We start from the raw sequence: 24,278 nt of genomic DNA on the forward strand, positions 1-24,278 counted from the left end.
GCTGTTAGGCGCTGGTTATTTCTTACCCCTACATATGGACGCTCGGCTCTACAGTCATGTGATCAAAGGGAAGACAGGAGAAAGCCCCTGTCGGACATCTCTGCCGGTGGCTTATTCTTCATGGAGAACAATTAAACCGTTGGATCCTTATTTCCCCTGATATAATCTGTTGGGGGGAGAGTTGGGAGACCCCCATACACATTAGACTGTTGATATTGGCAGGATTGGCCAACTTTAATCTAAAGTGAGGACCCCCGTCCATGACATCTATAAGGTCCTGATGGGACAATCACTGTATAGTTACATTTTTGGTGATTTATCCGCTGATTATTACATCTATAATTGCATTTCACGGCTCGGACCCCCAACAGAATATTATAATTAGGCAGCTTGTATCCACTATTCTTAATCTAATATTGTGTGCTATGTATGACCCCCACCCCTTTAAAAAAAAAAAAAAAAAAAAAAAACCTCCCCCACCCACAAACGACACGCTTTTTCTTCTTCAAAAGACATTATCGCGGTAATAGATCACCTTCCCCTGAAGTGTGACACTAAATACACCCTGTACTGACACAACCTGCACTCATTAATTTGCGCTTGTGATGCTGGATGTTCTTGATGATGATCAGCCCGAGTCGTGACCGTTTAAGCACCTGACAGAAAGGGTTAATCCCCGTCACGCCTTCTTCCAGACACTAATTCCCTCTCGTTTTGTACCGACGATCAGAACGTGTTCTCCGGTGACAAAGCAAAAAAAAAAAAAAATAATAATATCTACCTGAAAGGGAACGGCTACAGAAAGCTTCACAGTTCACTTTTTAGGTTATTGGATAATTTTATTTTTTTTCTATTTTTTTTTCCTTTTTTACTAAATTTTTCAGCTAAGTTAAGAAGCAAAAGAGAATTTCAGGTCAAATCCTTCGATGACCAGATGAGATTAATCCTAAAGGATTTTGTATGTTTTTTTTTTTTTTTTTTTAACCAATGGTTCTGATTTTTTTTTTCCTTTCATTTTAATTTTTTTAAAGCACCAAAATTGGTAACCAACCCAAACTCAACAGCTTCATCGGCACACAGTCCTAACGTTGGCACCATTGAAATTGTTCCAGAAAATTATTTCAATTATGTTTTGTTATACACGTGTTTATTTCCTTTGTGTGTATTGGAAAAACACAAAAAAAGAGAAAAATTGGATATAATTTCACACAAAACCCCAAATATGGGCCGCACAAAATTGTTGGCACCTTACCATGCTTGTGGGCAAAAACAACTTTATTTCAAGCAGATGATACTCGTTTAAACTCACCTGTGGCAAGTAACAGGAGTGGGCAATATGAAAAGAACACCTGAGAACAGGTAAAAAGAGATTCAATCTTTGCATTGTGTCTGTGTGTGCCACACTAAGCATGGAGAACAGAAAGTAGAAGAGAACTCTCTGAGGACTTGAGAACCAAATTGTTGAAATACACAGGAAAATAAGTATTTGATACACTGCCGATTTTGCAAGTTCTGCCACTTACAAAGGATGTAGAGGTCTGAAATTTTTATCGTACGTACACTTCACCTGTGAGAGACAGAATCTAAAAATAAAACTCAGAAAATCACAATGTATGATTTTTTAAATAATTAAATTGCATTTTATTGCATGAAATAAGTATTTGATCACTGACCAACCACCAAGAATTCTGGCTCTCACAGACCTGTTAGTTTTCCTCTAAGAAACCTCCTACTCTGCACTCATTACCTGTATTAATTGCACCTATTTGAACTCGTTACCTGTATGTGTGGACAGGTGTCTTTTAATCAATCGCACTCCAACCTCTCCACCGTGGCCAAAACCAAAGAGCTGTCTAATGACAACAGGGGCAAAATTGTAGACCTGCACAAGGCTGGGATGGGATACAGGACAATAGGCAAGCAGCTTGGTGAGAAAGCAACAACTGTTAGCACAATTATTAAAAAATGGAATAAACACAAGATGACTGTCAATCTTCCTCGGTCTGAGGCTCTATGCATGACCTCACCTCCTGGGGTAAGGATGATTCTGAGAGAGGTCAGGAATCCGCCCAGGAGTACATGGGATGACCTGGTCAATGACCTGAAGAGACCTGGGACCACAGTCTCAAAGATTATCATTAGTCATACACTACCCGGTCATGGATTAAAATCCTTCAGGACATGCAAGGTCCCCCTGCTCATGCCAGCACATGTCCAGGTCAATTTGAAGTTCGCCAATCACCATTTGAATGATCCAGAGGAGGCATGGGAGAAGATATGATCAGAGGAGAACCAAAGTAAAACTTTTGGTATCAATTCCACTCACCATGTTTGGAGAAAGAAGAAGGATGAGTACAACCCTAAGAACACCGCCCCAACCGTGAAGCATGGTGGGGGAAACATCATACGTGCTTTACTTCAAAGTGGACAGGAAGACTGCTCCATATTGATGGAAGGATGGATGGGGTCAGGCATCGCAAAATTTTGGCCAACAACCTCCTGTCAGGACTCTGAACATTTTTTATTACCTTTTTGTGCATTACTGCCCTTTTCCAAGATGGCGTCTTTGTTCTCATGTGCACTGTCTTCCTGCTATAAAACTCCACCCCAGCCTTCAGTCTGTGCTAGAGTATTCTGCCTTGCATCCAGCTCCTGACCTCTGGTGACTCCCTGGCTATACACCTGCTCCTGTGAACCTGTGGGGTTATCCCGCTACTCTGCTCTGAGTTTCTGGTGCATACACCAGTTCCAGTAATCCTCCTTCATCTGCTGCTCGTGTTTACTTCCATCTGCATTTGCTGGACATGTAAGCTGTTTCTGCTCTGCAAGAACCTGAGACTATTACCCAGACCTCCCTGGTTGATCTAAGATATGATTTGAACTGCCTATAAGCATATCTATCTGTGCCTGGACTAAGACAAGGATTTATTCGTGTCAAGTATCCTCAAGAATAATTGTGCTTCATAGACTTTCTGCGTGATTGCATTTTCCTCTGAAGTTTCCTATAGACTGCTAAGCTGCGTTTAATATTTACTCCAAGTGTTGTGGACTTGAGTTTCTCTCTGCACCTGTTTGAATCACCGTGTGATAATATAGACTTTACCACTTATAAAACTGTGTTCTGTAGTTGTCTTGTTCCACGCAAAGAGTCTCCTGAGTTATCCCCTATAATTATTACACCTCCTTCCCTCAGTAAGAGCATTGAAGATGGGCCATGGCTGGGTCTTCCAGCATGAAAATTACCAGAAACACACAGCCAGGGCAACTAAGTAGTGGCTCCGTAAGAAGCATTTCAAGGTCCTGGAGTGGCCTAGCCAGTCTCCAGACCTAAACCCAATAGAAAAGCTTTGGAGGGAGCTGAAACTCATTGTTGCCCAGTGACAGCCTGAAACCTGAGAGATCTGGAGAAGATCTGTATAGAGGAGTTGGTCAAAATCCCTGCTGCAGTTTGTGCAAACTTGGTCAAGAAGGTTGTCCAGCTCGAGAGACCTTTATGTTCCTTTGCCCACGATGCGCAACATAATCAAGAAGTTTACAACCCATGGCACTGTAGCTAATGTCACTGGACATGGGTGGCAGAGAAAAATTGATGAAAGAATGCAATGCAGGATGGTAGATAAGCAGCCCCGAACAGGTTCTAAATAAATTCAAGCTGTCCTGCAGGCTCAGGGTGCATCAGTGTCGGTGTGAAATATCCGTTGACATTTGAATGAAATGACACACTATGGTAGGAGACCCAGGAGGACCCAGTAGTGACATAAAAAGCTAGAATAAAGTGTGCCCAAATGTATGCGAGTAGGACAAAATCCTTCTGGGAAAGCGTCTTGTGGACAGATGAGACCAAGATAGAGCTTTTTGGTAAAGCACATCATTCTACTGTTTACCAAAATTTAATGAGTCCTACAAAGAAAAAGAATGCCATACCTGCAGTCAAATATGGTGGATGTTCAAAGCTATTTTGAGGCTGTCTTGGTGCCTCTGGCACTGGGCGCCTTGAGTGTGCAAGGCATCATGAAATCTGAAGATTACCAAAGGATTTTGGGTTTCAATGTAGTGCCCATTGTCAGAAAGCTTGGTTTGTGTCCTAGGTCATGGGTCTTCCAGCAGGATAATGACCTCAAACATATTTCAAGAAGCACCTAGAAATGGATGGAAAAAAAAAGCGCCGGAGAGTTCTGAAGTGGCAGCAATGAGTCCGGATCTAAATCCCATTGAACACCTGTGGAGAGATCTTAAAATTGCTGTTGGGAGAAGGCGCCCTCAAATATGAGAGACCTGGAGCAGTTTGCAGAAGAAGACTGGTCACAAATTCCAGATGAGTTGTAAGAAGCTTGTCGATGGTTATAGGAAGTGACTGATGGCAATTATTTATTCCAAAGGATGTGCAACCAAATATTAAGTTGAGGGTGCCAACAATTTTGTTCGGCCCATTTTTGTCCGTTTGTGTGAAATTCTGTCCAATTTGCCTTTTTTCTCTGTGTTTTTGTGTTGTTCCGATACACACAGAGGAAATAAACATGTGTACAACAAAACATGTGTAATTGCGAACATTTTCTGGGCGAAATACTTCATTTTCTGGAACAATTTTTAAGGGTACCAATATTTTCAGCTAAGACTCTTTATAACAGCTAAGTTTGGGACAGGAAACTCACGGTCGGTCGGTGCATCATGGTTCATACTCTTTCTACCCGTAGCCTGAAAGGGAGTCTATCAGCATAAAATGACGGTGCAAACCAAGCACAGATGCACGGTGCACCATTGACAAGGCCGAGAAGTTCAGCGCACCTTCCCAACTACTTCTTTTCCTCTCTATCTCAGCCCTTCTCTTCCCTGATTGACTGGGAGCTATAGAGCCATGGCAAACATGCAGGTGGGAAGGTGCACTGAACTGTTTGGCCGCACCAAGGGTGCACCGAGCGCCTGTGCTTTGTTTTAATAGTTAGAGTTCCTTTAAGTGGGCACCATGTCAATGAATTACTATCTGGACTGAAATCATTTTCAAGGGAGTCCCTGAGTTTGTGCACTGCCCTCCCCCAGCTTGTATAGGACATGGGTCCCACTCCTGAACCTTAGTGGAGGTAGGGTTCCTTGGCCTGAAGAGGTTCGGTACCTGCGGCTATATCCTTTAGAGTCACATAGAAGATATTGAATGATGGATGATCGGCCAACTGGGGACTCGTACAATCTACACATCTTATTACTAAAGGAATAAGAACAAAGTTGTGATTATGATCTGTATGTCCCTCGAGTACTTTCTGAAGATTTGGGATTTTTTTTTTTTCTTGGGGGCAGGGGGTTAAACAAGAAGTGGCGCAGTCTCCGCTTCCCATATAATAGATTGATTGTATTCACTTTCAGTTGTAATCCGGCCTCATTATTCACAGTTGTTACACAGATAGGGAACCAGGACAGCGTGACGGAGGAAGTGTAACCGCGCTGTGTTTCATTTCAGTTATCTAACTTTTCTAATGACCTCAGAAAAAAATCCCCAAAGTCCATTATAATAAGAGTCCGATGCAAACGAGGCAAATAGGTAATTAAAGCCAATAACAAATCTTTGCTTTTTATTGTTATAACTGAGCCCCGTTACATAGAATTACTGCCCAGCGTAATGTACAAATTACAGGTTGATCAGTACAGGATCAGTAATGTAATGTATGTACACAGTGACTGCACCAGCAGAATAGTGAGTGCAGCTCTGGGGTATAATACAGGAGGTAACTCAGGATCAGTAATGTAATGTATGTACACAGTGACTGCACCAGCAGAATAGTGAGTGCAGCTCTGCAGTATAATACAGGATGTAACTCAGGATCAGTAATGTAATGTATGTACACAGTGACTGCACCAGCAGAATAGTGAGTGCAGCTCTGGGGTATAATACAGGATGTAACTCGGGATCAGTAATGTAATGTATGTACACAGTGACTGCACCAGCAGAATAGTGAGTGCAGCTCTGGGTATAATACAGGATATAACTCGGGATCAGTAATGTAATGTATGTACACAGTGACTGCTCCAGCAGAATAGTGAATGCAGCTCTGGGGTATAATACAGGATGTAACTCAGGATCAGTAATGTATGTACACTGTGACTGCACCAGCAGAATAGTGAGTGCAGCTCTGCAGTATAATACAGGATGTAACTGAGGATCAGTACAGGATCAGTAATGTAATGTATGTACACAGTGACTGCACCAGCAGAATAGTGAGTGCAGCTCTGGGTATAATACAGGATGTAACTCAGGATCAGTAATGTATGTACACAGTGACTGCACCAGCAGAATAGTGAGTGCAGCTCTGGGGGATAATACAGGATGTAAGTCAGTATCAGTAATGTAATGTATGTACACCGTGACTGCACCAGCAGAATAGTGAGTGCTGCTCTGGAGTATAATAAACGATGTAACTCAGGGTCAGTAATGTAATGTATGTACACAGTGACTGCACCAGCAGAATAGTGAGTGCAGCTCTGAGTATAATACAGGAGGTAACTCAGTATCAGTAATGTATGTACACCGTGACTGCACCAGCAGAATAGCGAGTGCAGCTCTGGAGTATAATACAGGATGTAACTCAGGATCAGTACAGGATCAGTAATGTAATGTATGTACACCGTGACTGCACCAGCAGAATAGTGAGTGCAGCTCTGGAGTATAATACAGGATGTAACTCAGGATCAGTAATGTAATGTATGTACACCGTGACTGCACCAGCAGAATAGTGAGTGCAGCTCTGGAGTATAATACAGGATGTAACTCAGGATCAGTAATGTAATGTATGTACACAGTGACAGCACCAGCAGAATAGTGAGTGCAGCTCTGGGGTATAATACAGGATGTAACTCAGGATCAGTAATGTAATGTATGTACACAGTGACTGCACCAGCAGAATAGTGAGTGCAGCTCTGGGGTATAATACAGGATGTAACTCAGGATCAGTAATGTAATGTATGTACACAGTGACTGCACCAGCAGAATAGTGAGTGCAGCTCTGGAGTATAATACAGGAAGTAACTCAGGATCAGTAATGTAATGTATGTACACAGTGACTGCACAAGCAGAATAGTGAGTGCAGCTGTGGGGTATAATACAGGATGTAACTCAGGATCAGTAATGTAATGTATGTACACAGTGACTGCACAAGCAGAATAGTGAGTGCAGCTCTGGAGTATAATACAGGATGTAACTCAGGATCAGTAATGTAATGTATGTACACAGTGACTGTACCAGCAGAATAGTGAGTGCAGCTCTGGGGTATAATACAGGATGTAACTCAGGATCAGTAATGTAATGTATGTACACAGTGACTGCACCAGCAGAATAGTGAGTGCAGCTCTGGGGTATAATACAGGATAAATAATATATTTACAGTTACTAAACCTTTTTAAATATCAGCATATACAGTTTATAAAGGAAAATTGACTTCAATCAAACAATCCTACATTGTGATGTGATAGATTCGGGAAGGGCGTACATGCAGCATTACATTGCATTATTCCCAGTCCTTGTAGGTAATTGTCAGTAGTGCAGTGGACGTGGTACCTGGTGGCAATGAGGGGGTAACTGTGCACGGGGCTGCACCAGGCGTCCTTCATGCGGGGCATGCTCTCATACATGAGTAGGTCTTTCTCTGTGACAACAATCAGGACCGGCTTCCAGTGTTTCTCATTTTCTCCCGGGACCTAAAAGAGACAGACGGTGACCATAAGAGATTGACCGGAGGCGGTGAGTTTTTCAGGTTATGTGTCGTCTATCTTATCGATCAGAGGTTTATAATAATCAGATGATACAGCCATTCTGACATGGATTTTCAAAGTAAGTACACCAGTCTTATCCAGTCTAAGAGATCAATTTAATAATGTTTGCAGGTTTTCTAGTAAAATCTAGTGACAGATCCGCTTTCACAGACACGCACCTCTTAATAAATCCGTTTAAAATCGATTAGAAATGGTAGTAGTTAGTTGAAAAGTTATACAGTGATGTTGTGCACTTTCTATTAAAACCAGAACATCCCTTGATAACAAAACAAAAAAAGCAGCAACATTCCCTGAGTGAAGAGTATAATGTGCCAGAGTCAGCCGGTACAGAGTTTCCTCCGCAGACGCCTCCCTGGGCTGAGCGCTGCTCCTGAGCACAGCCTGACTGCGGTTTGTAGTGGAGCACAAGCTTCGGATCTCTGGTTTCACCGGTAATTTTCAGGACCGTACAACGTTGTGACTCAACCACCCTGAAAAACTGCCAAATTCTCCCACATACGAAGGACGTGACTGGAGCTCTGGACAACCACAAACAGAATGTCTGACACGTCTTTACTCTTGAGTTGTACTTCATGTACCCGGGATATTCAAACCACCGGATGACCATGAATAGAAGATTGTAGTGAAAGACAGGTTCAGTCTAATGTGCGTATGACGGGGCGTAGAGGAACCACACACCCCTGAGACTAGGCGAGAGCTAAAGACTCCACCATAGTACCAGTAATGATTGTCACAGCTAAGGTGGGCTCAGGAGCTTAAATTCATCACAAAGACCCTACAGTCTGCACCCATTGGGGCTCACAATCTAAATCTCCGATCAGTATGTCTTTGGACTGTAGGAGGAAACCGGAGCACCTGGAGGAAACCCACGCAAACACGGGGAGAACATACAAACTCCTGGCAGATGTTGTCCATGGTGGGTTTTGAACCCAGGACCCCAGTGCTGCAATGCTAACCACGAGGACATGGTTAAGCCCCAACCCATCCACTTTTGGCCGTTGTTTAGTGTATTCCACCCCATTTTAGGTGGAGGACACAGGGTTGTTCCAGCAAAAATTGGGACTATTGGCAAATGTGCGGAGGTTACAATGTGTTTTCTTGAATCTTCCCATACCAGAAATGGACTTAAGAAAAATCCCGGAAAAAAGGGACCGTGCAGTAAGAGAAAAGTTTGCCTCTTTGAAAATCTTTCCTGCTATGTATGTCTGCTATGCTATATATGCTATGCATGTCTCTGAAGTTCCAAGCAATAAATTTTGGTTGTTTTTTTTCTGAAAAGGAGAAATGGTCCAAATAAAAACAAAACAAAACAGTGCTTTCAGACTTCAAATAATGCAAAAAAAAAAAAACAAGTTCATAATCATTTAGAAACAACAATACTGATGTTTTATCTCAGGAAGAGTTCAGAAATCAATATTTTGTGGAATAACCATGATTGTTAATCACAGCTTTCATGCGTTTTGGCATGCTTTCCACCAGTCCTTCACACTGCTACTGGCACAAAAATTTAAGCAGTTCTTCGTTGTTTGATGGCTTGTGACTATCCATCATTGGGCTGCCTATGACATGACAGGGATTTGATGTGGTTGTCTCTTAATTTTTGCCAGAGCTGTATTCATGAATGAGTCAATAGTTTTACGCTGGTTTCACATTTGCGTCTGTGCGCGCAGTGTTCGATCCGCATATATCCGCATGCGTCATGCGTCCATATATTTAACATGATGTATGCATGGACATGTGTTTGTATGTCCTTGCGTACGCATGTGTTCGATGCGCTAGCGTACTTCGGACTGCGCATGTCCAGGAACTGATTGAGACATGCCCTCCTGGAAAGGAAAAAATAAAGTTATTGACGCTAAATGTAAAACCTGGTCATAAATGAGGCCATACACTTGCTAAAAGTTGACCAAACTTCTGGTACACGCACTAAAGTTGAAAAAGGAGGGGTTTCTTGAACTGTCGTCAAGCCTATGAGGTGTGCCACAACCGGGCACAGAAATAAATGAGTAGTCCTGCCCGCTCTTTCCATTTGCTTCAAAGAAAGTTATGGCCACCTCCCCAAGAGGACAAAGACTAAAGTGAGTCCCATAGTTATGAAGCTGCACCTAGCCAGCATTTATTGCGTAAACTGTGAATATATCAAAAAGGTCTTGGTTGGGAATACAACTTTAATAGAGTGTTGTCAATGTTCACCATCCATTTTTATCGTAGTCCCGGCTGGTGATATTTAAAGGGGTTGGCCTACGAAAACAAGTTTTCTCTTATCCACTGTTGAGCAGCTCACCGCTCCATTCTAACGGGGACAAAAGTGCCCAGTTCTGCCAATCTGTGCTGAGCCCAGTGGACGGACCCCCCACTGGTCAACAAGTTATCACCTATCCTATGGATAGATGACAAAGGGGATATCCGGTGGAAGAACGTTAAGCCTGAAATGCAGGTGACTGGATGCAACAAAGGCAAGGACAGTCAGTGAACGATATAATACGGTTTAAATGCAATAGTAATTTACAGTTAGTGATAAAAACAAGGCAAACCAAACAATAAACCAAATAACGATAGGAGTGAAATAGCAACGAAAGTTCTTCACTACATAATAGTAAAGTTCTCTTCACGAAGGTAGAACGCCCGTTCACAGGAGTTACCATGTAGGTTTTCTCTTTAACTCCGGCCCTAGCGGGGGGGGGGTCATCAAGTTTTTCCACTAGGACTCAGTCTCTCTGACAAAGTCTATTAAAGCACAATGAGCCTCCCATGCACCAACCGCCCCCCTCCCAACCTGTTGTCCTCACACTGGACAACCCCAGTACTGTATGTTAAAACTGGAAGTGACGGCCCTGCACACTCACAATCGCAAGCGTCTCTCTTTAGTCCTTGCTTCCTCTCGGATTGTCGCTGCTTGACCATTGATGAACGTCTGCTGGGTCTGGAGCGGAGAGAGCTGGGGCTCGGCTCTTGACAGGCGACATCTGGTCTCTGAGTCTTGACCGGCGTAGGGCGCAGGTCCTGGTCTTGGAACTCTGGGTCTTTCCAGACATAGTGTGAACCTTGACAGTCGGTGAACAGCACCCTTGTAACTCAGCGCCATCCCTGGTTCTCGTCTGCTCCTCTCACTTGGCCCCAAATCTGCCTGTGGTTTGGCGGGCAGGGCTTTTATATCCTGAGACTCTGTCCTGTGAGCAGTTCTTCCTCACTATGGTCACATCTCGCAAGGCCCTTCAGGGGTATCACTGCTTCCTCTTACAAGCCTGGGATGGTTTTCTCTAACTGAATCCCATAAACTAAATTTGGTTAACTGGGTAGTGGTCCATTGAAGTCCGCCATCATTTAGGGCAGCCTGTATTCTGTGACAGGACACAACAGACGGGCTGCAGACCATAATTAATCACATCAGTCCCTACAATATATTCTGTTTCATACACCATGGTCCAGTACTTTGGAAGCCTATCGGTATGTGGAGCCATTAATACGTATTGAATGAAGAAGCTTGGTCCTTCCATTATTCCCCTCGGGTTTTCGTCCTCTCTCATTAATCCCTTTTGCTTTTCCAACCAAGGTTTCAGCAACTGTATTCTCCTCCCGAACAAACACTTTAGCGCTGCTACTTGAAGTAGAGCAATGTCGCCGCTATAATCAGCGGGCAGGTACTAATTATCTTTGTTTTATTACACAAGCAGTTGAGTGTAATTGCCGGCTTCAGGATGAAAAGAATCGGGCACGGGAATCGCATTCACATTAGCAGCACAAGAGCCTGCGGACGGAGGGGAAGGAAGGCGCGGGCTCCTCCGATGATGCTCACATTCCTGGCAATAGTTCCCTTTTTTTCTTTTTGTAGTTAACCGAGAAATTTTCATAAAGCGTTTGCTTTGATTGGAACTTGTGCCATGATTATGCATTATTCACAGGTTGTGAGGCCGGAATTGAACCGGTGGCAGGAAAATGCTGAATTCATTAAGTCTGTGTTATCCAGCGTTCATACACGTGTCTTATATTACTCCGTGTCTGCGTCAGGAGAGGGTTAAACAGAACAAACCTGATCTAATAATATCTGTAGAATTTTATTCAAAGCCTTTATCACACATCCATGTTTCACGTTCCGAGTACGGACCGGCCAAGGGACCCCTGACCCAAACTAAACTCCCTCAGAAGACCCCCAGGGAGTCCGTACATTGTGGTCTGTGCTCGGACCTTGAAACATGGATGTGGGAAACCAACCTAAGAAAGAATAATACTACATACGTTTACCCATTCGTACATATATCACCAGGACCTTAGGATAGGTATATCAGTGGGCATCCGAAGGCTGGGACACTACTAATCCTGACGAGTCTCAGTAGTGGCCATGCTCAACCAGAGCTACATTTACTTCTACAGGACTGACGAAGCGGCCGTCTCCTTCAGACCCATGTATGTAAGTGGCGCGGTGACCAAACATGAACACCACTTCTCTACTCCTACAGGGGCGTTGTCCGGTGCAAACAAATCCACAGGATATATTATCATTTTTTGTTCAGTGGATGTCCAACCGCTGGGATCCCCAACCATCGGTGGAAAGGGGAACTTTTATCCCCAGCATAGAATGGGGGGGCAGTGCCGATGCTTGACCGAAGTGCCATTTCCTATGGAGCTGCCGAGTGCGGTGCTCCACTTTTAACATCAGTCCCATAGAGAATTACTGGAACTAACGTTCAATTTTGAAACGGTGATGAAAGTTCCCCAACGGGGATGAACATTTCTCAATCTGCCGATCTCTGTGGTCAGACACCCACAGATCAGGATTTTCTAAGGATAGGTGATGACTTGTTTTCACAGGTAACCCTTTAAGTATCAGCTCACTGATTTCAATGAAAAATGGGTAATGCTTAATTTCACCTGCGGAGGCACTGTAGAGAAACTGAACACTTGCTGACAAGTTCCTCCCCAGATTACACCCAATCTCTGGAGGTCCCGGGACCCTGTGATCATCAAATCATTGAGCGACCCTTCTAATAAAAGCAGACCTCCCCCTTTAAAAAAAAAACCTGTCCACCCACTACAGAATAATAATATACTTCACATCCTGTGGAAATATGCTCACAAGAGTACGCGTGCACGGCGCTGTGCCCACACAACATGGAGGAGGCTTATATAGTCCTCTATCACATCATCAACTTTTTGATGAACTACGGTTTCAGGTTGATTCATTCTAGACGATGGTTGTACATCTATGAACTAAAATTTTTTTTTAAAAAAAATACCCCCCCCCCTCCTTACCAGCTGAACTTTATGAGTTGTTTTCCCAGAGTATTTTGGGAAATCCCTGTCAACACTTCACCTCCGACATATAGATGATGATGGTGACCACATTTTTCCAAGCAGAAGTGGTAGAAGATGTGGAATAAACAGTCGGCCGGAGTTAATGTTTTGTCTCGTCCGCTGTTCAAATTTGCTTTACGGGGGGAAAAAAAGAATCCTGGCTCCCGCCCAAGTTCTCCAAATATTAGAAGTCCCCTAGCAACTCGACCCCTCTGATGCTGGGAGCTCAGTGACTACGTCTTAGCTATCATAACACGACGTCCTCCGGCCACCATGTGTTGTGCGGGGCACAGGTGTTTCCTTCAGCCGACTGATGGAGCCGATGATCGTGACGACTCTCGGGAAGTAACATCATTTGTAGAAAACACTAAAATTATTTCATCTGTTCTCATTTCTGCAATCACCAGCTAGAAAAAAACGTTTTATCTCATTAATTTAATTGTGAAATTAGAACCTACGCCAAAAATGATGGTGGGTCGCAGTCCCTGCTGTACCACTAGACAATCATGTTTCTCTTACCTTCATTTTTATTTATTACTTATTTGTAATGTATTAATTTAGAATTTATTCATTCATTTACCATCTTTATTTTCTAATTATAACATTTTCCTCTCTAAACATTTATACTGTCAATGTTTTTTGTTGTATTTTTTTTTACAATATTAATTTAGAATTTATTTATTCATTTACAATCTTTATTTTCTAACATGAATATATCCGAGTATATATAAATATATACTCCTGCCCCTTTCATTTAGATTAAGCTCTGGAGGCAGATTCTCGGGGAGATCTATGTCCGGCCCATAGATCTTAACAGCTCATTTGCATATTAAGAAAAATGTGGATTTCTCTAGAATAAGACATCGGATCGCTGATATCATGGTATCATTTTATTCAGCTTCCTATGACCTACAAGCTCATATAAAACACCGCCGAGTGACTCCATGCTTGCTGATCGAGGTTGTTTAATGTCCAATTTAGACTGGTCGACCATAACTCTATGAACACAAAAATCATTAATACGATCGTTTTGTGTTCTCCTTACTCACCCTCTCCAGGTCCAGCGCTGAGTCTTTCCTGCTTTGTTATTGTCTGCAGCGCTGATGTCATGTCGAGAGCACTGCAGCCAATCAGTGACTTGCGCCGTACACTCGGGATTTGTCTACAGTGCTGTCGACATGACGTCAGACAATAGCAGCCACTGTTAAAGTGGACACTCAGTGCTGGACCTGGGAAGGGAGAGTAAAGCTCTTTTTTTCTAAACCCAGAAGGTGTTTTTTTTTTATAAGGGAAATCTTCTTTAAGTTTGTACACCCCCAGGCATCGAGCGCCCATTTGGCATAACTTTGACTCAGTCGATGTCACCCTGCATTAAAGGGAGTGTTCCTTGTACAGATCGGACTCACGAGTCTTATTTCCCAGCAGCCCCTCCAGACCTCCCGGCCTGTGGCTTTTCTGTCACTATTCATTAGCCCGTTCCGTTAATGACAGAGCGGATCTCGGGCCGTGCTCCCCCCACATCAGAGCCCCCGACGATCGGCACATACTCATTTCACGTCTTTCCTCGTCTCAAATTTATTTTTGAAAACAAACAAGTTAATTTCAGCTGCAAAGTCCAAACATAGAAAACTTCAAGTCGTCCCTTTTTGTTCTAGCCGCAGACCCACCCCCAATAACAAACACTTTCTAGCATCCCACATGCCGGGAGAATTCACGAGCCGCATTTCTGTGGTCGCTTTGTCTGATTGTGCAAGAACGAGGATCGTGCTGTTGTCAGACGCTGTATATTGTGGGACGGCCCGAGACCGGAGACGTGCAGATGTAGCACTGATGAGGTTGTCAATTCACTATTTGGGGCTTTACCCACTGTGCGTCAAGATTAGGTAGTTACTATTTATGGGGGTACATGGGAATCTTGGGGACCCCACGATCTGGACCTTCTCCTGTGGGCACCTGCACAAGAACCTTTTGTGTTCTAGATGCAATGGTCGCAGCATCTAAAGGGTTAATTGGAGATAGCGCCAATCGCAGCAGGTACTGGCAAGTGCCGGCTGTACATGTACAGCTGATGTCGGGAGAGGTGGGCATACATCGGGGGCAACGAGCAGCATCAGGGCCCCAAACCCACAGGATCCATAGCAGTGGTGTCGCCACAGACCGCCATTGGTGGTGCGCCGCTGTTAGCAGGCTTACCGGCAGCCTCATCACACCGGAGGTGCTTTGCACATGGAAACTGAAAATTGCATAGTGGCATATTTCCCCTCTTCTTAATGCCACAAATATATGGTGATATACAAGGGGCCTGGTGTGTATAAAGTGCCCAACTCAGGTCTGGCACTAAATAAACCTCCCCCATCTGAGTGCAAACTTGGTCATATAATTACACATTACAGAACGGGTAGGGTTGCAGAGGTAATTATCTCAGAAGTAATAGTTGCAGAGGTAATAGCTGCACAGAGATAAGCATTGCAGAGGCAATATTCTCAGAGGCAATAGTTGCAGTGGTAATGGGTACAGAGGTAATGGTTATAGAGGTAACAGTTGCAGAGGTAATGGTTACAGAGGTAACAGTTGCACAGGTAATGGTTACAGAGGTAACAATTGCAAAGGTAACAGTTACAGAGGTAATGGTTACAGAGGTAATGGTTACAGAGGTAATGGTTACAGAGGTAACGGTTACAGAGGTAACAGTTGCAGAGGTAACAGTTGCAGAGGTAACGGTTGCAGAGGTAACAGTTGCAGAGGTAACAGTTGCAGAGGTAACCGTTGCAGAGGTAATGGTTGCAGAGGTAACCCTTGAAGAAGTAATGGTTGCAGAGGTAATGGTTGCAGAGGTAATGGTTACAGAGGTAATGGTTACAGAGGTAACAATTGCAGAGGTGATGGTTGCAGAGGTAATGGTTACAGAGGTAATGGTTGCAGAGGTAACCGTTGAAGAAGTAATGGTTACAGAGGTAACAATTGCAGAGGTGATGGTTGCAGAGGTAACAGCTGCAGAGGTAACCGTTGCAGAGGTAATGGTTACAGAGGTAACAGTTGCAGAGGTAACAGTTGCAGAGGTAACGGTTTCAGAGGTAATGGTTACAGAGGTAACAGTTGCAGAGGTAATGGTTGCAAAGGTAACGGTTGCAGAGGTAATATTTACAGAGGTAATAGTTGCAGAGGTAATAGTTACAGAGGTAATAGTTACAGAGGTAATGGTTACAGAGGTAATGGTTGCAGAGGTAACCGTTGAAGAAGTAATGGTTGCAGAGGTAATGGTTACAGAGGTAACAATTGCAGAGGTGATGGTTGCAGAGGTAATGGTTACAGAGGTAATAGTTACAGAGGTAACCGTTACAGAGGTAATGGTTACAGAGGTAACCGTTGAAGAAGTAATGGTTACAGAGGTAACAATTGCAGAGGTAATGGTTGCAGAGGTAACAGTTGCAGAGGTAACCGTTGCAGAGGTAATGGTTACAGAGGTAACGGTTACAGAGGTAACGGTTTCAGAGGTAATGGTTACAGAGGTAACAGTTGCAGAGGTAATGGTTGCAAAGGTAACGGTTGCAGAGGTAATATATACAGAGGTAATAGTTGCAGAGGTAATAGTTACAGAGGTAATGGTTACAGAGGTAATGGTTGCAGAGGTAACCCTTGAAGAAGTAATGGTTGCAGAGGTAATGGTTGCAGATGTAATGGTTGCAGAGGTAACAATTGCAGAGGTGATGGTTGCAGAGGTAATGGTTACAGAGGTAACCGTTGAAGAAGTAATGGTTACAGAGGTAACAATTGCAGAGGTGATGGTTGCAGAGGTAACAGCTGCAGAGGTAATGGTTACAGAGGTAACAGTTGCAGAGGTAACAGTTGCAGAGGTAACGGTTTCAGAGGTAATGGTTACAGAGGTAACAGTTGCAGAGGTAATGGTTGCAAAGGTAACGGTTGCAGAGGTAATATTTACAGAGGTAATAGTTGCAGAGGTAATAGTTACAGAGGTAATGGTTACAGAGGTAATGGTTGCAGAGGTAACCGTTGCAGAAGTAATGGTTGCAGAGGTAATGGTTACAGAGGTAACAATTGCAGAGGTGATGGTTGCAGAGGTAATGGTTACAGAGGTAACCGTTACAGAGGTAATGGTTACAGAGGTAACCGTTGAAGAAGTAATGGTTACAGAGGTAACAATTGCAGAGGTAATGGTTGCAGAGGTAACAGTTGCAGAGGTAACCGTTGCAGAGGTAATGGTTACAGAGGTAACAGTTGCAGAGGTAACAGTTGCAGAGGTAACAGTTGCAGAGGTAACGGTTTCAGAGGTAACGGTTTCAGAGGTAATGGTTACAGAGGTAACAGTTGCAGAGGTAATGGTTGCAAAGGTAACGGTTGCAGAGGTAATATTTACAGAGGTAATAGTTGCAGAGGTAATAGTTACAGAGGTAATGGTTACAGAGGTAATGGTTGCAGAGGTAACCGTTGAAGAAGTAATGGTTGCAGAGGTAATGGTTGCAGAGGTAATGGTTACAGAGGTAACAATTGCAGAGGTGATGGTTGCAGAGGTAATGGTTACAGAGGTAATGGTTGCAGAGGTAACCGTTGAAGAAGTAATGGTTACAGAGGTAACAATTGCAGAGGTGATGGTTGCAGAGGTAATGGTTACAGAGGTAACCGTTGAAGAAGTAATGGTTACAGAGGTAACAATTGCAGAGGTGATGGTTGCAGAGGTAATGGTTACAGAGGTAACCGTTGAAGAAGTAATGGTTACAGAGGTAACAATTGCAGAGGTGATGGTTGCAGAGGTAACGGTTACAGAGGTAACCGTTGAAGAAGTAATGGTTGCAGAGGTGATGGTTACATTCACTGCTGTGAGATTCTCGATACAACCGAGTGCATTTGTTTGGATGTATTCAGAACTGCCATAGTAGTGAGTGGAGTTGGTCACTGGTGGGAACGAGGATCCAGCCGGTGGTCCCTGGACTCCCTGCATCTATTAGGCATTTGTGGCATATCCTACGGATCGGTGATGAGGGGCCTACAGATGTGCGCAGATGAATACACTCAGTCATGCTGCAAGTCTCAATAAAAGGTCCGACATTGACTTACAGGATAGCTGCTGACTATAGGTGGCACTGGCAAAGGAGAGAGCTAATTTGCATGTTTTCCCATGATGCACTGCCTATAAGACTCCATACTCCGCTGGTAAATCAAAATCCCTTTGCAATCCATCCAACTGTACTTTGAAAACTATTGTAAAGTCCACGTTATCTACCAACTCCCGCACCTCCCGTCAGGCTGACCCTAGTGTACCTGCACGCAGCTGCGTGTACTGAATGAGTCCGCTGTACAATAGCCTGCCTCTGCTTCTTGCACAGACTTGTTTACATGCATGAGAAGAATTTACAATAAATCATTACATTTTAGGAGAAAAACACAAGTGGCAAAACAAAAGATTCTAACATGTTTAGTACATTGTGCCGAGGTTTTCATGCCATGTGCGCCATTTTGATCCATTTAGCGCCATTTTTGCTATTGGGTAAACTGATGCATTTTTATGATTACTGATAAATCTCCCGTGTGAGCGATGGAGACTTTCTCGTCTTTGTCCGCGTTCCCTTGTGTGATCTCCATATTCTCAGGAACAGACGGGCACAGCAGAGACTGGAGGACGTGGAATACTCTGCACAGCGCTGCCCCTCTGTGGTCTGTCCGTCTGGGGGGCGAGAGACGAGCCGCACGGGTCCCTGTGGGGGTCTGAAAACTCTCCGAGAGCCGTGGTGGGAAGAGGTGAAGAAAACAAAACATTTCCATTTCACAGTGTCGGCTTCAATTGATGTCAAACTGGAGCGCGCACATCATCATCTGGGAGAAGCGTCGCATCCTCTCGCGTCCCATTTATTTCCACGGAAGAAATCTTGTCTTACAATGACAGAATTAACTTTTAGCTGATCCATGTTTTCAGCGGAAATTATTATTATTTTGTATTATTATTACATTAAAACATTTGCACTATATATAAACGGTGTTACACTGGCTGCAGAATGAGTCAACCGAGAATCTGTCAGTGAGCTCATTCTAAGAGTTTATAATCTTATCCTTTCTTTTTTTGAGCTCCTCTCAGTTGATTTATGACCACATGGCCATCAAAGAGCCGAGAGGAGGTCAGAAGATGGTTTCCTTCAGTCCGTGTACACCTATCCGTGCTCAGATCAGGCCGACTATTAGATCTCCTGTAGCAGATAACGGAGTAGACCCAACGTTTGAACCCAATGTTTGAACAGTCCATGTTTTATGGATATGTGATACCTGCCTAAGGCCTCATTCACACGTCAGTATTTTTTTGTTCAGTATTTCTCTGCCAAAACCAGGAGAGTCTCCAAAAAGCAGAACAGGTGTCAGTCTTTCAATGAAAGTTTTCTCGGTAAGTTCCACTCCTGGTTCTGACATATAAATATTGTTTTTTTCCACTTCAGGTCTTGCTACCATGCTGGATTTATCATATGGAGTTATCGTTCTATCGGCCTCCTGAGGAAGCTTGACACGGCGAAACGTGTAGAGACTTTACCCAAATGACAGCAAAAAATTTCATTAAGCTAAATGCCTTCGGTTTATTGACCACAGCATTTTTTTTTTTGTTTCACTGCCTGTTTGAAACATTATATATTATAATTTTGTCCCCTCATGATTGACCATGACTGGTTTTCGATTGTAATCAGGGAAGGTACCTTCACACGAAGCGACGCTGCAGCGATAGCGACAACGATGCCGATCGCTGCAGCGTCGCTGTTTGATCGCTGGAGAGCTGTCACACAGACCGCTCTCCAGCGACCAACGATGCCGAGGTCCCCGGGTAACCAGGGTAAACATCGGGTTGCTAAGCGCAGGGCCGCGCTTAGTAACCCGATGTTTACCCTGGTTACCAGCGTAAAAGTAAAAAAAACAAACAGCACATACTTACATGCGTCCCCCAGCGTCTGCTTCCTGACACTGACTGAGCTCCGGCCCTAACAGCAGAGCGGTGACGTCACCGCTGTGCTTTCACTTTCACTTTAGGTGCCGGCGCTCAGTAAGTGTCAGCAGACGCTGGGGGACGCATGTAAGTATGTGCTGTTTGTTTTTTTTACTTTTACGCTGGTAACCAGGGTAAACATCGGGTTACTAAGCGCGGCCCTGCGCTTGGTAACCCGATGTTTACCCTGGTTACCAGTGTAAAACATCGCTGGGTATCGTTGCTTTTGCTTTCAAACACAACGATACACAGCGATCGGACGACCAAATAAAGTTCTGGACTTTATTCAGCGACCAGCGACATCACAGCAGGATCCTGATCGCTGCTGCGTGTCAAACGAAACGATATCGCTAGCCAGGACGCTGCAACGTCACGGATCGCTAGCGATGTCGTTTCGTGTGAAGGTACCTTAAAGGTACCTTCACACGAAGCGACGCTGCAGCGATAGCGACAACGATGACGATCGCTGCAGCGTCGCTGTTTGATCGCTGGAGAGCTGTCACACAGACCGCTCTCCAGCGACCAACGATGCCGAGGTCCCCGGGTAACCAGGGTAAACATCGGGTTGCTAAGTGCAGGGCCGCGCTTAGTAACCCGATGTTTACCCTGGTTACCAGCGTAAAAGTAAAAAAAACAAACAGTACATGCTCACCTGCGCGTCCCCCAGCGTCTGCTTCCTGACACTGACTGAGCTCCGGCCCTAACAGCACAGCGGTGACGTCACCGCTGTGCTTTCACTTTCACTTTAGGGCCGGATCTCAGTCAGAGCAGGAAGCAGACGCGCAGGTGAGCATGTACTGTTTGTTTTTTTTACTTTTACGCTGGTAACCAGGGTAAACATCGGGTTACTAAGCGCGGCCCTGCGCTTAGTAACCCGATGTTTACCCTGGTTACCAGTGTAAAACATCGCTGGTATCGTTGCTTTTGGTGTCAAACACAACGATACACGGCGATCGGACGACCAAATAAAGTTCTGGACTTTATTCAGCGACCAGCGACATCACAGCAGGATCCTGATCGCTGCTGCGTGTCAAACGAAACGATATCGCTAGCGAGGACGCTGCAACGTCACGGATCGCTAGCGATATCGTTTAGTGTGACGGTAAGGGAGAGTTGTCGAGTTCATCATCAAATAGGGTGCGAACCGCTGCAGGACAGGCAGGTGTGAGGGCTAGGGTATTAATTAGTGAATTAGCAGTTGGTCATTGCCAGAGGATATCTGAGCACCAAAACAATTCCGTTTTTTGTTTTTGCACACCATTTTGGCATTTTGTTGGCCTTGGTATATTCCTTGCCAGAACGGTACTGTGCACTTATCTTAATCACCCCACTATTACCTTAGGGATACCTAGGAAACGGAGAGGGATACCAAGGAAACGGAGGGAAAGCCGCCGAGCAGCGAGGAAGCAATTCTTGTTAATATAGGGTGCCAACCTCGGCTAGCTGGTTGGTTGGTGCTGGAGTCAGTGTATATCCAATAAATGTTAATTTTTAGGGGTAATTCATGTTAGACCTATGTGTTCGCACTCCAAATACAAATATATGTATAGTGAAATGACCACTTCAATATCTTGAATATCAATCTCTCGGCAAAAGGAAAGAGCATGAAGCATCTGGTGATGGAATACGCTCCAAACTAGGCATTGTCCAATTAAAAGGCTGCAAAAACACATTTCAGGGGGGAAAAAAAAAAACTTTTTCAAAACACTTCAAAAACTTTTTAAACTGCTTCAGGAAATGAAAAACTCCTCCAACTCCCCCACCCCTAAAATGATCGTTTCCTAAAACAGTTTACGTTCGAATATTTGACTTTTTGATTGCCACAAAAAACGCTCCATGAGCACATATCCTGCTTTCTGTAGCTCACTTTTTAGCTTTGCTGTATAGACTGGGAGATGATTAGCAGAGTCATATCATTATCATTGGAGAATGAAAGAGATAAATGGATATTTCCATCATAAAAAGTATTGGCATAACATCAGTTTATGAACAGTGAGGGCTGATTCGATTCTAAGAACGAAGGGGTCACAGCACTAATTTGTTTGGCTAAATTTATCCAATTAGCGTATAGATGGCACAAACATACCTCCAAAACATTCTGAATCTAGCGGGGCAGTCACAAATTTGGGGAGCTGGCTGTCCCACGATGTTGGGGATATGTCACAACTTCAAATGCCTGCTTCAATACAGTTGAATATAATGGTGGAGTAGGGAGCATGGCGGTTACATGACTGGCAGTAGAGACAGTCCAGCAGCACAGGAGCAGCAAACAGGGGTGTAGTAAACATGTGTGACGCTTGGGTGGTGCATCATACCGTGTGGGAGCGACTAGAGGGGTCGTCATACCGTGTGTGGGAAGAATGTAGTGGCTTCATGCCGTATTGAGGAACTGTGGGGTAACATACTGTGTTGGGGGACTGTGAAGGGTATCATACTGCTTTAGGGGAATGTGGGGCATCATACTTTGTGTGGGGGGGACTGATGTTGACATAATTCTGTGTAGACAAATGTACTGTGAGGCATCATACTGTGTAAGGAGAACTACAGGGGAATCATACTGGGATCGTGTACTCTGGTGGCATTAGTGTGTGTTTGGGTGAATCATTTTGTATTTGTGGGGAAATATACTTATGGGGCATTATACTGTGTGTGGGGGAATGAACTGTGGGGAATTTATACTGCATGTTAGGGACTATGGGGCATCATACTAAGTGTAGCGAGATGTACTATGGAAGCATCATATTTTTGTGTGGTGGGATGTACTGTAGGGGCGCTATACTGTGCGAGAGACTGTGGGAGCATCATACACTGTGTGGGGGACTGGGTGTAATACAGTTTGAGGGGGAATTTGGGAGCATCATACTGTGCGTGGGGGAATGTACTGTAGAGACATCATACTGTGTTGGGGTATCGTGGAAGCGTCATACTATGATTGGCGGAATGTACTCTGGAGGCATTATACAGTGTAGGGGGGACTCTTGTGGCATCATACTGTGTGTGACGGGATGCACTATAAAGGCATCATACTGTGTGAGGTGGACTGAGCGTGAATCATATTGTGAGGGAATGTATTGTGGGGACATCATACTGTATGTGAAGGAATGTACTGTAGGGGCATCATACTGTATGTGGTGGAATATAGTATGTGCGGGGCATCATACTGTGTATGTGTGGTGGGGGTTGTAGGGGCATACTGTATGTGGAGGAGTGTATTGTGGGGGCATCATACTGTGTGTGGGGGAATATAGTATGTGCGGGGCATCATACTGTGTATGTGTGGTGGGGGTTGTAGGGGCATACTGTATGTGAAGGAATGTACTGTAGGGGCATCATACTGTGTGTGGGGGAATATAGTATGTGCGGGGCATCATACTGTGTATGTGTGGTGGGGGTTGTAGGGGCATACTGTATGTGAAGGAATGTACTGTAGGGGCATCATACTGTATGTGGTGGAATATAGTATGTGCGGGGCATCATACTGTGTATGTGTGGTGGGGGTTGTAGGGGCATACTGTATGTGGAGGAGTGTATTGTGGGGCATCATACTGTGTATGTGTGGTGGGGGTTGAAAGGGCATACTGTATATGGAGGAATGTACTGTAGGGGGCATCATACTGTGTGTAGTGGAATAGTAGAACGTGAGGGGCATCATACTGCATGTGGGGAATGTAGTGTGTGAGAATCACCATACTGTGTGTGTGGCAGGGTTGTGGGAACATCATACTGTGTGAAGGGAAGTGGAATTTAGTGTGGGACATCATACTGTGTGTAGTGGGAGCACTTTGGGGGGCCATGAAAGCAGTACTATATTGTGTGATAACTCAAATGGGCTTCACTTGGAGCAATACCTCTGTGTGGTCACATACCGTATTAAGAACTGGGTGAGATAAGAGAAGTGACTTTATCCCGTCTTTCAAATTTTGGGGGAAAAAAAAAAAGACGCTGGCAGAGCCTGTCGGTAGCTTCTCACTATGGCACATGCCATCACGACTGGATTGGAGACTGTAAATCAATTCTCCAGCTGGAGATCTGGAATGTAGGCATCAAGGAGAAAACGTGACAAAACTGCGCATGTACAGATATTCACAATAAACTTCGACTAATTCAAAGACAAAATATTTAAATGACCGCAGTCTTCGGAAAAGAAGCGGAATGCAGAGTGGACGAGAATAGAACGCGGAGCCCCTTCATGGAATTAACTACTTCAGTTCCGAGCTAAGGTTTTGTTTGTTTGTTTTTTACATTTTTAGAT

General features: G+C 44.2%; 1 protein-coding gene across 1 annotated transcript in view; it reads right to left on the bottom strand.

Annotated features, from left to right (window-relative positions):
* SNTB1 (syntrophin beta 1) overlaps positions 1 to 24,278 on the bottom strand; it is a 177,671-nt gene that overhangs the window by 12,689 nt on the left and 140,704 nt on the right. Inside the window, exon 4 of the mRNA XM_077271159.1 lies at positions 7,544 to 7,683. Coding sequence (XP_077127274.1) covers positions 7,544 to 7,683 — 140 coding nt within the window. The remainder of the gene's footprint in view (positions 1 to 7,543; positions 7,684 to 24,278) is intronic.

The sequence above is a fragment of the Ranitomeya variabilis genome, chromosome 6 (genome assembly GCF_051348905.1).
Source record: "Ranitomeya variabilis isolate aRanVar5 chromosome 6, aRanVar5.hap1, whole genome shotgun sequence".
In the NCBI taxonomy this organism is placed as follows: Eukaryota; Metazoa; Chordata; class Amphibia; order Anura; family Dendrobatidae; genus Ranitomeya; species Ranitomeya variabilis.